Raw genomic sequence first — 16,170 nt, 5'->3', positions numbered from 1 at the left:
AGATCATCCTTCCATTTGCTGGAGGACGAAACCCAGAAAGCCCATTGGCTGCGCAGTCCCTCGGCCTTCTCGGCTCCGGAGGCGGGCCGCGGCGGCTGGAGGAGAGAGCGGGTCGGGGGCTCCCCGGTGCCCGGGTTAAGCCGAGGCACGTGTGCAGTGCTGGAAGCGGCTCTCAGAAGCCAAGCAGCACGCGCAGCCGTGGGAAGCGCAGCCCTCCGGGTCGGGTTCGGCCGGGCCATGGAGCTATTGCCTGAGCCCGCGCCCCAGCCTGGGACCCGCTGGCTTCTGCTTCTGCTTCTCCTGCTGCTGCTGCAACTGTCCACCCCGGAGCTGGGCCCGAGCCAGGCCCAAGCCGAGGAGACCGACTGGGTTCGGCTGCCCAGCAAATGCGAAGGTGAAGGGGCGGGGCCCACGGGAGTGTCTTGCTGGAGGGGCAGGGCTTACGGAAAACACCTTGGTGGTGAAAGGTGCCGCTGGCTCTCGAGCGGGTCTCTCCATTCATTTAACCTACTGTGTGCCTGGCTCTGTGCGGGACGCTGGGAATACAGGGCCGAGCGAGAGAGGTCAGGTCTCGGTGCACCTGGAGCTCACAAATCGGTTAAAAAAACAAAGCAAAACTAAACAAAACCCAGTTATCATCCAGGGTGCCGTGATAGATGGAGGTGTACAGGGCTTTGGGGGCCGAGTGAGGAGCAAATGTCCATGCGCTCCCAGAGATGAGAAAGCCTGGGTGTAGAGAGAAGTCAGGAAAAGCTTCGTACAGGAAGCACAAGAGTAATTAGGAGTTAGCCGGGTGAAAAGTAAAAAGGGAGGGTCCCACTCAGGAAACGACAAGTAGACCAAGTTTGAGGAACTGAAAAGATTCATATGACTAGTCTGAGGGGAAGGAGAACCTGAGACTCTCCTCTTTGTGCGCTCACTGGAACCTAATTTGTGTAGGTGTCCGTCTCCCTCACTAGCTTTGAGCTCCTTGAAAACAGGAACCTTCTCTCGGGTATTTTTTTTAAATACATGTAAATAAACGGGGGACTGCGGATGTGTGTGAAGAAAGGAGGAGGGTCTGAAGCCTAAGGAGTAACTTTAGGAGAAAAGTAGAGCCTGAGAGAGCGTGATGAGGGAGGGAGATTTTAGGGATATGGAAAAAGAGCATCCCGATGTCAGAGGGTAGGACTGAGCGAGAGAGGTGCTAGCACACAAAGCAGTGACCCAGGACTATAAAGGGCCCACCCTTTCTTGTTTATTCTTTTTTTTCTTTTTTTTTTTTTTAGAGAGAGAGGGGGAAGGGAGACAGAAACATCAATTTGTTGTTTCGCTTATTTATACATTCACTGGTGGCTTCTTGCATGTGCCCTGACTGGGGGTCAAACCTGCAACCATGGCATATCAGGATGCTGCCCTAAGCAACTGAGCTGTCTGGCCAAGTCGGCTGCCTTTTGCAGGTAGCCCTCCCCTCCACCCCTCCTCCATCCCTCCCCTCCATCCCTCCTCAGGCCTTTATAGTCACTCCTTCCTTCTCACCCCCCCTGAGCCCAGGCCATCCAGAAAGTTAGCTATAAAATTGTTCCATCCAAGTTCAAAGCCAACAGCAGAACAGATGTTCCCTGAGCACTGGGAAGTGGGGGTGGATTGGTTTGGGACACACAGTCCTCCCGTTGATGAGATTAAAGAGGAGATGCCTCAGGGCTGGGCTGGCTTCACTGGCGGGCCCCCAGTGCACAGTCCAGCCGCACCTTCTCCCTCTGCCCCTTGAACAGGCAGGCAGAGGGTTGTGCTTATTTTTTCACTCTTCCTCTAGTCCTCACTGACATCCTTCGGAGCTTTCGCTTCCTCTTCTCTGTTTTCTGTTTTATTCTGATACCAAAGAGCCCCTGCTGTTTCTCTTATTATTCTCATAGCCTAAGAAGCTCACATTTCTTTTTCTTAGAGGTATTCGCAGACTCATAGAGGATAGAACTGGCAAGAATCTTTGAGATTATTCTTGTCCAGTCTTATTTTGGAGGTAACTGATAAAGGTTACTTTAAAAGGGATTTGTAGTCACAGGAAGGCTTGGCATATTCCAACCCTTAGGCTTCTCTTAATAGTGTGTTTACTTTTCTTGATCATCGTTCCACCTTTGTTATGAAATGCCGACTGTATCTGGCCCACAAAGCCTGCCTCTGGCTCAGTTGCCTGACTGGAACAGGCCCTGGCACACAGGAAGGAGAACCTGCCCAGAAAACGAGTAGGTAGATGTCCATGGGGGTCTGGGGTCTGTGTCATGAGTCTCCTTTAAGTGATTCTGGGTGGGATTCCCAGAGGGGGTCTTGAAGAGTTAAGGTTTGGAAGAATTGAGGAGCAAGATCGTGGCTAGAGTATGAGAGAGATGAGTTGATGGGTTCCAACCTCCTGAGCCTAGAACACTGCATGTTGAGGTGTGGGAGAAAGGGGCAGAGGAGCCAGGAAAATGATGGCCTGGTACAGACAGGACAGAAGAGGGGAGGGAGCCCAGATGGTTCTGGATGGAGAGCCAGGGAGCTGAGACGCCCTCAATTCATTGCAGACTCTGAGATCACCAGCTTATATTTTGGAATGTTTGTGTGTCCCAAGTTCTCCAAGCCCTGTGGTAATGTATGTGTTACAAAATTTCATCAAGCAAGCCTCCAGGGGGTGTATTCATTTTGGTGGTAAATTGGTTTTCTACGTAACTCTGCCATTAGTGTTATAACAACGCCGATGGCATTTAGTCTGCAGACCATATTCTATTCAGATGCATCAGAAGCTGCTCAGCCACAAACACAGTCTCTCTCGGCAACATTCACCATGTGTCTAACACATACAGAGTCCTGGACTGGAGGAATACAGAGAAAGTCCAGGCCGAGACGCTCACTTGGGGCACTCTTGTAGTCTAATTGGAGAGGCGTGTGAAATGACCAGAGGCCCTCAGTGAGAACATGGGTTTTGCACACTCCCAGAATGAAATTAAGAGCAAGCGGGATTAATTCAGAAAGGCTTCCTGGGTGGAGAGGCTTTCATGGTGAGGTTGGGAGGGCTGGCGGAAAAGCCCCGGAGGCCCCAGAGAGCAATAAGCCCTTTCCTAGGGCCCGAGGCACCTCACACCTCCGTGGTATGAAAATTATTTGTGTATGCTTCTTTCTGCTCCATTAGACTGAGCATCTGAAAAGGAGGAACCCGTTTTTATTTCTGTGTTCCCAGGCAGTACCTGACACATGGGAGTTGCGTAATAATTATTTGTGGAAGAGTAAGAGGAAATGAGGAAATAAATGTACAGAAATAGTAGAAACAAGGCCTGTGGAGGGGATTGAACAAATTAACTTCGCAGGAATAGTGAGCTGGGGTTGTCACAGCATATGAAACCCAGTGATGAAACAGTCGTAAAAGACATTTGGGGGACAACTGGGGCAATTTGAATATGGGCTAAGTACTAGATGATCTTGGAATTAGTTAATTTCCAAGTATCAAAATTGTTTCATGGGTAGGTGGAAGGTCTTATTCTCAGAAGGTGCACATGACATATTTAGGGGTGAAAGATGGTGATGTCTGCAACGTTCCAAATGGTTTAGCAGAAGCAATGTATCCAGGTGTGGACAAAAGTAGGTTTACAGTCGTGAGTGCACAAAACAGCTACTCCTGTTATTGGTTGTAATGACTGTAAATCTACTTGGCCCACCCTGTACACTGTTGCTACATTGTTACATTGTTTTATGTTACATATTGGAGCGAGCCCTTGGTGCATCATTAACCATTGTTGAATATGAATGGAAGGTATATATTTGTTGTACTCTTTCAGCTTTTCTGTATGTTTGAAAACTGTAAGGGGAAAATGATTGCAGGGAGCAGAGGAGCGGAATGGAGCTGGCAGAATTGAAGTTGGTGCGGGATATGGGCCGAGAGTGGACATGGGGCCATGGATCTTGAGGCCAGGTTTCACCCAGTGAACTGGTGGTCTGGTGCTAACCTCTTCTCTGCCTGGAGCACTGACTCAGCCCATTCTGGAAGAGGCACGCGCTTGAGTCTGTTTTGCTGGGAGCTGGCTGCCAACAGACACGTGTACTCAGTAGGCTGTGCTGTGTCTCCCTCCCCCAGTGTGTAAGTATGTCGCTGTGGAGCTGAAGTCCGCCTTTGAGGAAACTGGCAAGACCAAGGAGGTCATTGACACAGGCTATGGCATCCTGGACCGAAAGGCCTCTGGCGTCAAATACACCAAGTCGTAAGTGAACGGGGACCCACTGGCCTGGCCTGCTTTGTTCCTCGAGGGTTCAGCAGCTTGGAGTTCCTTTCTCCCTTCTAGCCAGGCAAACCCACCAAAGGGAGGCAGCTCTCACCGAGCTACCTGGGTGGCCTTCCTAAATCCCTTAACCTCTCGGGGCTTCAGATTCCCCGTCAGTAAAAGAAGGACTATTGGACCATGTCAGTGATTCCCAAACTCTTAGATTTCATAGACCAGTGCAATCTTTAAAATATTGGTAACATATGATTACCAAATTTTACTTTTGCTAAGTATATTAAAGACAAAAAACTTCCATCAGCTATGATCATCCTTTCAAATGCAATATTTTAACATCAAACTTTTATACATTTTACTTTATTAAAAAATCTACTGACTCATTGAGCTTTAAAAAAAAATTCCTTCCAGTAGAGCTGTTAAAATTTTGTCTCTCTGGTCTGTGTTCCAGCATTTCAGAGCACCCAGACCAGATGACCTATCTTCCTTCCAGCTCTGACTTCCCATTGGTGAGATTCGCAGGTGTTGGGGTAGCAGGGCTGGAGGGACGGACACTGACCCACGGGGCTGGGAGGGGACTCAGGCCCTTGCGCTGCTGTCTCGGCAGGGACTTGCGGTTAATCGAAGTCACTGAGACCATTTGCAAACGGCTCCTGGACTACAGCCTACACAAGGAGCGGACTGGCAGCAACCGGTTTGCCAAGGTGGGACTGGCTTGTCCTTCCTCCTGCTGGGCTCAGCCTGCATGTGGCTGAGCGTGGCTGTTGGCGTGGGTGTGATTTGAAGATCCTGCCAAAGGAGCTTCCCTCCTTGGCTTCTTCCCATTCTTCGAGGATTGCTGTTTGCACCCCTCCTCTGCTGGGTGGCCTGACTTTTCCATGGCAATAGGCACATTCGTGATGGCCTGGACCCCATCAGGGTCCTGCTTCGGTCTCAAACAGGCAGAAATGCTCCCAGGCGCAGCCCCCAGGAGGACCAAAAGCACGTGCGCAGGAGACGTCGGGATGCAGGGGTTAGAGACTCAGAAGACTCCTAGCGGGGCGGTGACCACTGTCCCTCCTCTGGCCTGCAGGGCACCTGCCTCACCATCCATCAGGGTGCCTCTGGGCCATTTAAGGTGTTTAACGTGTGGATAAATGCTCCTCTCCCTGGACAAGGAGCTTTGCAGAGGCAGCGCACATTTCTTCATCTTGACATCTTCCGTGCCTGGCACATTTCTCCGCCGAGGTCCCCTCCTTGCAAAGGGGATGAGTCAGAAACCGCTGGGGACCCCAGAGGGATAGGGTCAAGCGAGAGAAGTCTTAGGTGTTATCTTTAAAATTTGTACGCATTTTGTACCCTAGTTGGTAATAATGTTTGCTTTAATGGAAAAAACTTAAAAATTATTTTCCATAACAAAAAAATGAGGAGCAACCTGACCATCCACCTGTAGGGAGAGTGGTAAATAAATTGGTGTGGCCGTTTGAGGGACTGTTCCACACCTGAAAAACTGGGAATGGGGTAGCTCTTCACAAACTGAACTAAAATGAGCTCCAAGGTGTATTATTAAACTTTAAAAAGGCAAGGTGCATAATAATGATCTATTCCTGCTTGTGTAAATGTGGGGGTAGAGGAGAGGAGGGTGTATTTGCACACATCATCTCTGGAAAGATAGACAGTGTGTTGTGTCCTGGGAGCAACCTGGGTAGCTGGCAGAAACGTGTTTTATAGAACAGAGCCTTTCCTGCCTTGCCTGTGCCCTCTTCCCACCAAGGGAAGACACAAGCCCCCCGGAGAACCCGGGCGGGGAGCGTGCCCAGCCGCAGTGAAGAAGAGCCGAGACAAACTCATTTCCTGGAAAAGGAGTACATGTTCAAAGGGCCCGAGGGCCACAGCAGGTCTTTCAGAAAGAATGAGGGGCAGGGAGGCAGGACAGGGTGTGTGTGTAGGGTTAGGGGAGGTAGGCCTAAAAGACAGGGGAGGAAGGAGAGGTCAGATGTGAGAAGCCTGGGAGGTCTCGCCTCCTCAGAGCCAGGTCCTTGGGCTTCTGCTGCCACCTGGAGAGGCGGGCAGGGGGTGGAGGAGCGACTCTGCCTCTCATGTGTGGTCGCCTCCTCCAGGGCATGTCAGAGACTTTTGAGACACTGCACAACCTGGTACACAAAGGGGTCAAGGTGGTGATGGACATCCCCTACGAGCTGTGGAACGAGACCTCTGCAGAAGTGGCTGACCTCAAGAAGCAGGTATAGGCCCTCGGCCCTCGGTGGGGGGTCCTCAGGGGTGGGTGATGGTTCCACTGCTGAGGAAGGCCACCAAGAGTTGGGGGACTTCGGTCCTTTCACCTGTCTGGCTGCAGTTTCCTCGGGAGAGTCACAGCCATCGGCCTGCCTTGTGGTGGGTCGTGTGGCTCAGCCGAGCTCCTCTGGACGAGAGTCGGTGCTGGGGCTTTGCCAATTTGCGGTATTGTGATTGACAGTGCGACGTGCTGGTGGAAGAGTTTGAGGAGGTGATCGAGGACTGGTACCGAAACCACCAGGAGGAGGACCTGACTCAGTTCCTCTGTGCCAACCACGTGTTGAAGGGCAAGGACACCAGTGAGTCTGAGGGAGGGGGGAGGCAGGGCGGGTTGGCCTCCATTTCATGGTTTGCTTTCCCTCGGGTGGGGCGGGTAGGCAGAGGATGGGAAAGAAATAAGAAATAGAGTTTGTTGTAGGATCTCTGCTCTCAGGGAGCTTGATGTGACAGGGCAGGGTCAGAGGCGCCAACACCAGGTGCAGAATAACACACAGAGAACTCAGGTGCCCTCAGGGGGCCCGGGGGCCACAGCGAGGTGGAGGTAGTGATGCCAGGCACCAGTTCCAGTCACGACTCCGCAGGCAGTGCTCCTCGCCCAGGGAACCAGTCTGTTGAGGCCGTCTCTCCTCACCCAGGCTGCCTAGCAGAGAAGTGGTCTGGCAAGAAGGGGGACACAGCCACTCTAGGAGGGAAGAAGCCCAAGAAGAAGAGCAACAGGGCCAAAGCATCCAGTGGCAGCAGCAGCAGCAGCAAACAGAGGAAGGAGCTGGGTGGCCTCGAGGGAGACCCCAGCCCCGAGGAGGATGAGGGCGTCCAGAAGGCATCTCCCCTCACACACAGTCCCCCTGATGAGCTTTGAGCCTCACCCAGCACCCCCTGAACCCAGACCCCCGGCACGGAAGTTGAAGAATCTGGGGCATGGCTCCGGCAGGCAAAGACAGACCTCCTGGCCTTGGGTCCTCCCCGCCTCATGCGTCCTCTTCCTGTCGGAGAAAGACACTATCCTGGGAGCACCTCGGATCGGCTGCGGTCAGTCTGCACCAGCCTTTTCCCTCCAGCAAGCATTTCTGTCTCGTCAAGGCTTCGGGCAGACCATGCGATTTCAGGACTGCCAGGGACTCCAGTGTGAACTCAGGAGGGCCAGGTGTCGCTGGGCCCCGGGACTGGAGCCCTCTGGCAAGTGGGAGGAGGACACACCTGGCCTCATTTCCCCTCGCTCCTACCTGCGCAGGAAAGCAAGACTACAGGCCCCAGCTCCTCCTCTCTGCTCACCCTCCTGTGGACACCTGTGCTCTGCCCGGTCCTCCCCAGGGCTCACAGAGTAAAAACCTTTTGGCCTTTTTGGTTCTGATTTCTGAGTCACCTTCAGCCCCTTGTTGCTCTTCCCCGCCCCTCACCTTCCAGCTTGAGGGCTGAGGATGAGGAGGGCCCAGGCCCTTGAGGGGTGAAGGATGGGCATGGGGTGAGGCCCAGCACAGTGCTCCAGCCCCTCCCCTTGGCTGCCCTTGGTCTCCCTGAGCTCTCCAGACCAGGATGGGCCTCACTGGTGCCCTGGGCGCCTGGCTGCCCTCACTTCCCTCCTCCTGCCTCTCCCCTCTTCCCAAGGCCTTTTCATTCGTTGTGTAGTTTACTGGTGACTCCACCAGCTCCTGCCCCTCAGTCCCACCTCCATTTGGCCCTGCCTGTTGGTCTTGAACCTTGTTTCCTAATTGATTACTCTGCCCTGGCTGTTCCTGGAGCCCGAAGGGGAGAACACCCCAGTCCTCTAACAGCAGCTGGTTGCGTCATGTTCCTGGGAGCCGCAGGGGACAGGAAGGCTGGCCTCTGGGGAGGTGGGGGGACTCAGGCACCTGCCCTGAGGGTAGGGGTCAGGGCGGGCAGTAGCAGTGGTGAGGACAACTGCATATTCAAAGTGCTGTGCGTTCCCCCTACAGTGTGCTTGTGGACTGGGTGCTGTTAACCTTGTATTCTAGAAAAAAAAACTGAGGTTCAAGTCAAGTGACCTGCCCATAGTCCTGCTGTTGCTAAGTGCACAGGCTCTGGTGTTCAGGCTGCAAGTCCAGCCATCGCACTTCCATTACCCCACAGCTGCCAGGGCACTGTCCTCCGGCGTCTGGCATGGGAGGCGTGATTCACATGGAACTGGTTTGGTTTGGTTTCTTGGCCACAACCCACCTCCACCGACAAGCCTCTTTTAAAAGGAAAATGGGAAGCAGCCCTTGCTTCTTAGAGAGAGGGCACAGTGGAAGGTCCCACCAGCGCAGCGCCCCCACGGGGTCTCCCGCCAGCACCCACACTGAGGCTTCCTCACACTAACTGGCTGGGCCCAGTGGGCAGGAGCGGATGCACTGCTGAAGTGCCCCGATTCTTCAGCTCTGGGGTAAGGAGTCCCCTCGTAACCTGGGCTCAGTCCGTCCCCTTTCCCAAGTGGGGTAGACAGTGGGGTCTTGGGGTAGCCAAGACCGGAGACTGGAACATACTGACCAGTGAGGCTGAGAGCAGGTGCTTTATTTTTCTCCAACTTTCAAAAAGAAGACATTGGTTTCGACATTACTTAACAATATGTTTAAAAAGTAGCCAGGCAGGCCTCCATGTTAACTGTCATACACGCTAACAGACTGGATGGTGAGCACCGGGTGGGTGTCATTTTCGAGCTTTCTCACTCTGCAGGGATCGTACATAAGTGCCGGGGGGTCAGACACAAACAGCGTGACAAATTAAGTACACTCTGATCAGTAGGTTGTGGAGATCCAAGCGTTCCTGCCTCGCCCACCTGATTAGAACAGGTCCTTGAAGGACGATACTGTTTTGGTCTAGCCCCTCACTGCTCCATCTGCAGGACTCATGGCCCTGATAAAAGGGCTGGGGGATCCGGACCTCAAGGCTGGAGAACCATTTGCAAACCCCTGAGCTGTCTAGGCTTTGATGACCAGTCTCTGGTTCCTCCCGTTCTGTCACTAACCCGAGCCCACAACACTTCAGTGCCTGGCTTATGTCTGTTCCCAAAGTTTTATTGATCCTTAGAATAGGATGAGACAAAGACCTATCCCCCTACTGGGGTGTTGGCCCAGTGGGCCAGTCCCAGGCCCGGCCCAGACCAGAGGGCAGACAGCGATGTGACTGCTTCGCTCTTTGACCTGCGGCTGCCCCGTGACAAGCACCCTCTCCCTCCTCCCAGCCCTCTCAAGGGCGGGCATGTTGCACACTCACCAGCACTCCAGCAGGCTGCTTATTCCCCAGCCCAGACTAAAAGGCAGGAGGCAGGCTCCAGCTTGCCAGGTTTTTCTTTTTCTCTTCCCCCTGACACATGCAAGCCATTTTGAATTGGAATATTGCCTCCCACTTTCCCACACCCCTTCCCTCCATAAGGTAAAGGGACTGCCTGAGCTCAAGTTAGCCTGATTTCAGCCCCCTTCTTAGAAACCCTATTAGAACAGGACGAGAGAGTCCCCTGGGAAGCTTGTTAACATACGGATGTCTGGGCCCACCTCAGATTTGCTGGGTTGGAGACTTAGGAGCTGGCACACTTCGCAAAGATCTCTCATGGTTACTGAGATGAGGCCAGCTACAACCCACTTCACTAGCAGGAACTTGAGGTATTGTGCTCGGAAGGAGCAGGCTTCACCAAAGTCACAGTGTCAGGGTCTCATCCTCATAAACACGACTTGTCGGAACCCCAGAGAGGACCTGTCTCTGTGGAAGACTCCCACCATCCACAGTCACGGAGGCTGACAGACAAAGCACAAGGCCAGTTTGTTCCAACTCAGTGATTAAAAGAACCATAGGCCCAAATAGGCGAGTTTCAGGGGCTGGGCCTCTGCATCCATTTGAAAGGGCAGCTCCTAGAAGGCAGACTCCCCTCTGCTTTCAAGTCCTGGGTGGTATTTATATTCAGCATCTTTTTGCAAGTTAGAAAGCGGAGCTCTTCACACCTTTGACTTCTGTCAGAAAGATGTTTTCATACAAATTTTGTTAAAATTAGACACTTGATCGCCAGAATTTCTGCCAGAAAAATGTAACATACAAACCCATGAGGCCTGGGATATGAATGGCAGCCCCTTAAAGATGGAGCCCTTGTGCAGCGCACAGCCTACCCAAATGTTCACAGCGGCTCTGCAACACTTAGCTTAAAGTGCTAACAAAACTCCTCTTATATTTTGATCTTGAAAGAAGAAAGCACATTTTTCATGATGGAGGCATGATCCATGCCTAACTGGTTTACGGAAGGGCTCTGTGAACTAATCCTAGCGGCAGAGCTAGCTGGATCTCTAGAACATCCCCCAATGGCCTAGTTTGTTTCATTAAGGAGTTACACTGAATTAATAATAGAAGCCATTTTCTTTGAGTGTTATGTGGCAAGCACACAGCTCTACATGCTTTACTCATTTAATATAGCTATGATTGCTATATGGCCATAGACTTTTTAAAAATACTGAAGTACATTTACAGAAAAGTGCGCATAAGTATATACAGCTCAATGAATTTTTACAGACACCACCCAGGTCACCGGCATCCAGGCCATGAAACATTGCCATCACCCCAGGAACATCACACCCCACAAAAAGAACAAGCGTTTTGTCTATTTTGTTCCCTGTTGTATCCCCAACACCTAATATAGTGCCAAGCACAGAGTAACTGCTTAATTAATATCTTTTGAATGAATGAATGAAGCATAGAAAGGTTAAACAACTTGCCCAAGGTCACACATTTAGTAAGTGGCCCAATCAGGTTGAGCCTAGGTGGAATGGCTTGTGACCTGGGACACAGCCACATGCCATAGTACCCTGCAGCTACAGCTGGTTTGAACACTGCCCCCTTCTTACACAGCTCTCTTCTAGAAAGCAGACCAGTTGCTGTCTGCTAGTCTATGTCTTCAGAATTTAATATTGGGAATTCAGTGAGTTAACCTTCAAGTCTCTTTCTTCTCGAATTTTATATCTGCATATAACTTACAGCCAGCTTGATCCTTAAGCTGCCCTCAAAGGCTGGCTTTCCTCTCTTCACAATTTAAGAGGGATCCAATTTTCTTCACTCTTTCTGTAAAATTGCACCCTCCATCAACTAAAATTGTGTAGACCAACAGAACTTAAAATTCCACAAAATGATTTTGATGGTGTATAGGGGCTGTCGCTGCACAGTGGGAGGGGAGAGAAGCAGGCTGACCCTGTCACCAGTTTCAGGGGTAACACTTACCACTAACCACCACCACCCCTTGAGTACAAAAGGTGCTCTGTACAAAAAACATAACAAAACATTCCAAAAATATTATTTTGTTAGGAATTACTTACCAAAGTGATCTTGGTATTTTACTCTCCGAGTCAGCTCTACATGATGGCATGTAGTAAGTCACCCGTTTCATAAGCAATGTTTAGCCTGTTACCAGGGGTTAAGAAGTGGGTCACTTTTATGTGGAAAAATAGCTCAGAGAGCAGGTTGGCATATACCAAAAAGATATTACTGGAGGTTAGCACACCTTAAAACTGCTTTTAACGAAGCGTGGAAAGGTCAAAAAGAAGTCCTCTCATATATATTGGTGGAATTCTCATAGATGCACACAGCTGATAGAAATGTAGACACTATTAATTAGTGTCACAACCCAAAGATACAGGGACCAATTTTACAGTCACTTAACGAAACTTTATTAAACAAACCGAGTCTTATTTGGTATATTAAACAGTCCAAAAAAGGATCCATCATAATAAATCTGCTAGCAGAGTCTATGGGAGTGATGGCTTCCCACCCTTCCCACAGCATCCCAACGTTCAAGTTGGGAAGGCAGTCAGCAGAAAATACTTCTTTCCAGTAGCTTGGACTAGAGTTCAAAATCCATCATTTGAAAAATAAATTTCTACCTGTTGTAAATTGAAAACAGCCAGGATGTCTTCCATTTGTAGTTACTATGTATATTTCACAGTTCTAGGATTTTAATGTGTCCTCATGTAGGAATTGACTTGAATTACGTCCAGTGGCAACAATATTCCCAAGCTAAAGTGGTTTTGTGTGTTGGGGGGTGGGGGTCCCTTTTATTGGTTCCAGACGATTTTGTGGTAGAAGGGATGGAGCCAACAGTGGGGTGGGCTCACCGACATGCCCAAAACCATGGCTGACATCTCAAGGACTGTCCAAGAAAGGATGCATCCCTCCAGGGATGTCGCAATTCTTGACTTAGTGCCAGGTGGATGGGAAGCATGAGCTGCTTTCTACTGGTGGTTGAGGGGACAGGAGTGAAACCCAGTCCCTCAGCTGAAGCCCTGGCTGGTCCTGCCAACCTCAGAAGACATTCATTTTGTCTGGTTGTGCTCTGATTGGTGCCTCCTGCCCCAACCACCAGTTGGAGTTGGACATATGATCCTTGGCCTGGTAAAGGCCTCAGTTGCTGCTGCTGCTGTCCTCACTATCCGAATACGCACCTAGCTGGCTCAGGGAGGAGGTGCCGGGTGTCCTGAGTGCAGGGACTGCCGCCTTCCCGTTCTTCACAGTGCCCAGGGTGGATGCCGGCTGGTCCCGTGGCGTGCTGCAATTCAGATCTGTTTTCTTCACCATGACAAGGCCTGAGAGCTGGGGTCTGCTACCAAGGGTGCCCACACTCCGCTCCCAGCTCTCCACCTTCCTCTTTGCCTTTGGGGCCTCATCCAGGATAGCGGTGGGTTTGGGCCGGAGGGTCGGTGGGGGTGGGGCAGGTGCAGCAGCATCCTCCTCGGAATCGGAGTCCTCCAGCAGTCTTCGTTTCCTAGCTTCTTCCACCAAGGCCGCCGTCTCCCTCTCATCCTCCTCCTGCTCCTGCTTCTGGCGCTCCTCCTCAGACAGGCGATGCTGTCGCAGCATGGCCTCAAAGTCCACGTGGGCCTGCCGCTGGTTCAGGTCCTTGAGCTCCTGTAGGTTCTCCAGTACCTCCATCTCCAGCTTGGAGTCCTTGGTTCGGTTCTCCAGCACCTTCATGGGGTTGTTCAGCTCCTCATCCTCCCGTTCCTTCTGCACTCTCTTCTCCTCCTCCTCCAGGAGCTTCTCAGCCTGGAAGTTCCGCGTGGCTCCGTGCTCCATGGTGTAGTCTGTATTTTCCGGGTCTGTCTTGAAGGTTATCTCTGCTAGGCAGCGCGTGCACTTGATATAGAAACGGAAGATGGGCAGGCCCAGGTAGACCTCGTTCTGTACTGTCTCTTTGCGCGCGTTGAACTTCTTACCCTTATAGATGTATTCTCCGCACGTCTTACACCTCATATTGAAGGGGGCCATCAACCGCACCACGTACTGCCGGTCTTTGGGGAGCTTGAGCTTGGGGATCTTTGACGGGTCAAAGTCGGGGGGATAGTATTTGTTCAAAACTTTTCGCTCCGACATCTTCGCCTTCTGTTTTCTCTAGCACAGAACCGCTTAGAATCCCTATTTACCGAACTGCCGCGACCCTCCCGCACACTTCCGTTTACGTCACTTTTTCTGCCTCTGTTATTGGCCACAGGATCCAAGTTTCCCTTTTTATTAGCTCCGTCTCCGCCGCGCTGGATTCGAATCCGTCTGTCTTTCCGCCCGAGTTGCAACGTTGGTAGCACAACAAAGGTTCCGGGGCCGTCTGGATTGGGGAAGTTACGAGACGATGCACTAGTTAAAATTCTGTCGTGATACGAAGCGGCTGCTGGTCGCGATACTTCCTGTTGTTCTTTTAGTCCGCAAATAGTGCTCTTAGCCTGTCTACTCGTCTCCGGAGACCCACACGTTCCAAAGTCCCGGTACTTACATGGAGACTGAGGGCAGTTCCCACGGGCTACACGGGTTGCCACCCGGGAGCGTCCTGGAAGCCCCACCGCAAGTTTATCTTAAGTCAAAGGTCGACTCAAAGACTAGGTTTCAAACCCACCTCCCCCATTCACACACACTAGCTGCCAAACGTCTCCCCACTGCTCACCCCTCGCGTTTTGCATTTAAAAAGAACGTCCCACTCCATTCTTTCACAGGCCTCCCTGCTGCTGCTTCTCCCACTCCTCCCCGCGCCCCTGCTTCTCTTTCTCTTCGTTTGACTGCGGTAACATCGATCTTAACGTCATATAAGTTTCAGATGTGCAGCTTTATAGTTCAACATGTATATATACTAGAATGTGATCGCCACCAAAAGTGTAGTTTCCATCCGTCACCATATAATTGACGCCCTTTACACATTCTACCAACCCCCTTTTCCTCTGGTAACCACCAATATCTTCTTTGTATCTATAAGTTGTTTTTGTTTTGTTTGTCCTTTTTTTATATTTTGCATGAATGATATCATGTTATTTTTCTCTTATTTCACTTAAGGTAATGCCCTCAAGGTCCATCCATGTAGTCCCAAACAGCAAGACTTCATTCTTTGTGATGGCTGAGTAGTATTCCATTGTGTACATATATCGCATCTTCATCCAATCATCTGACATTGGGCACGTAGGTTGTTTCTACATCTTGGATATTATAAATAGGGCTGCAATGAACATAGGCATCCATATATCTTTTTGAGTTAGTGTTTTTGTTTTATTTGGGTAAATATCCAGAAGTGGAAGCCTTGGATCATATAGCAGTTCAAGCTGAACGTATTTTTGTAAACATTTTGGAATGAAGAATTTAGTCTTTGCAGCCAATTCCAAACAATAAGCACTGCATTTGTAAAATATTACTTATTCTTACTTTCTGTGAAGTCAAACTGTACTTTAATTTATATTCTGTGATATTTTGTACCATGGCCCAATGGTACAAAATTTGGGTTACCTGAAATTCACAGGGTCTAACCAAGGAAAACAAAAGACAGCTTCAATATATCTCAGTGACCAGAGGACATGGACAATTTAGAGATAAAGGACTAATTATTTGGTTCATTTGGTAGTAATTAAAGAAGATTAAAACAATTAGATATAATTTTATACCTAATGAAATGTCAAAGAATATCATCTTCGTGTAGAGAAGAATTGAAACGAACATTCAATTTGGGTGATAGTGTCAATTAACAGAAAAATTTCATTTGGAGAATGATTTGATCATAATCACCCACATGTTCACCCTCTTGAAAAATTGTGGGAACATTTTAAATGTTCAGTACTTGGAAAATGATTAACAAGCCTCAGCTCACCCACTCAGTGTAGCCATTAAAAAGATGCTTAAGCACATGTATGATCAAAAACAGAAAATTTGCTTTTGACAGTTAAAAAGAAAGAAGTCCATGAAATTTCATGTGCACTATATCTTGACATTTTAAAAAATGTCTCTGGATGAGAAAGAAATCAAATAAGTATTAACTCAGGAACAAAAATTTTCATGCAGGGCCCTGGCTGGTGTAGCTCAGTGGATTGAGTGAGGGCTGCAAACCAAAGAGTCACCAGTTGGATTCCTAGTCAGGGCACATGCCTGGGTTGCAGGCCAGGTCCCCAGTGGGGGCCATGTAGGAGGTAACCACACAATGATGTTTCTCTAACTCTCTCCCTCCCTTTCCGTGTCTAAAAATAAATAAAATCTTATTTATTTATTTATTTATTTATTTATTTATTTATTTATTCATCTTTAGAAGGGAAGGGAAGGAGAGAAGGAGAGGAATATCAATGTATGGTTGCTTCTGGTGCATTCCCTGCTGGGAACTGGCCCCTGCTGGGAACTGGCCTGCAACCCAGGCATGTGCCCTGATGGGGAATCAAACCGTGATCTTTTGGTTCACAGGCCCGTG

The 16,170-nt window shown here is 50.0% G+C and overlaps 2 protein-coding genes across 7 annotated transcripts; one reads left to right on the top strand and one right to left on the bottom strand.

Moving 5' to 3' along the window:
* The first annotated feature begins 57 nt into the window (after positions 1–57).
* CNPY3 (canopy FGF signaling regulator 3) lies at positions 58–7,848 on the top strand. Of its 6 annotated transcripts, none has more exons than XM_053668311.1 (6): positions 59–394; positions 4,085–4,208; positions 4,675–4,732; positions 6,323–6,445; positions 6,679–6,796; positions 7,079–7,848. In XM_053668311.1, exons 1-6 carry the CDS (start codon positions 238–240, stop codon positions 7,354–7,356), a joined length of 858 nt encoding a protein of 285 aa, XP_053524286.1. In that variant the 5' UTR covers positions 59–237; the 3' UTR covers positions 7,357–7,848. The 6 variants fall into 6 exon arrangements, 5 of the variants coding, with proteins under 5 accessions (XP_053524286.1, XP_053524284.1, XP_053524285.1 ...); XM_053668309.1 differs by having other exon boundaries at positions 61–394; positions 4,675–4,927; positions 7,133–7,848; XM_053668310.1 differs by lacking the exon at positions 4,675–4,732 and adding an exon at positions 4,831–4,927 and having other exon boundaries at positions 62–394.
* Positions 7,849–8,984: 1,136 nt separating this feature from the next.
* Positions 8,985–13,932, bottom strand: YJU2 (YJU2 splicing factor homolog). Its single transcript, XM_053668313.1, has 2 exons — positions 11,786–13,932; positions 8,985–10,438 (listed from the first exon to the last, which is right to left on the bottom strand). The coding sequence occupies exon 1, from the start codon at positions 13,833–13,835 to the stop codon at positions 12,867–12,869; it is 969 nt and encodes a 322-aa protein (XP_053524288.1). The 5' UTR covers positions 13,836–13,932; the 3' UTR covers positions 8,985–10,438; positions 11,786–12,866.
* Between the last annotated feature and the right edge of the window lie 2,238 nt (positions 13,933–16,170).

This window comes from Artibeus jamaicensis, unplaced genomic scaffold (assembly GCF_021234435.1).
Source record: "Artibeus jamaicensis isolate MK-2021 breed Jamaican fruit bat unplaced genomic scaffold, CSHL_Jam_final contig_484, whole genome shotgun sequence".
NCBI lineage: Eukaryota > Metazoa > Chordata > Mammalia > Chiroptera > Phyllostomidae > Artibeus > Artibeus jamaicensis.
This window is presented reverse-complemented; position numbering and strand designations above follow the sequence as displayed.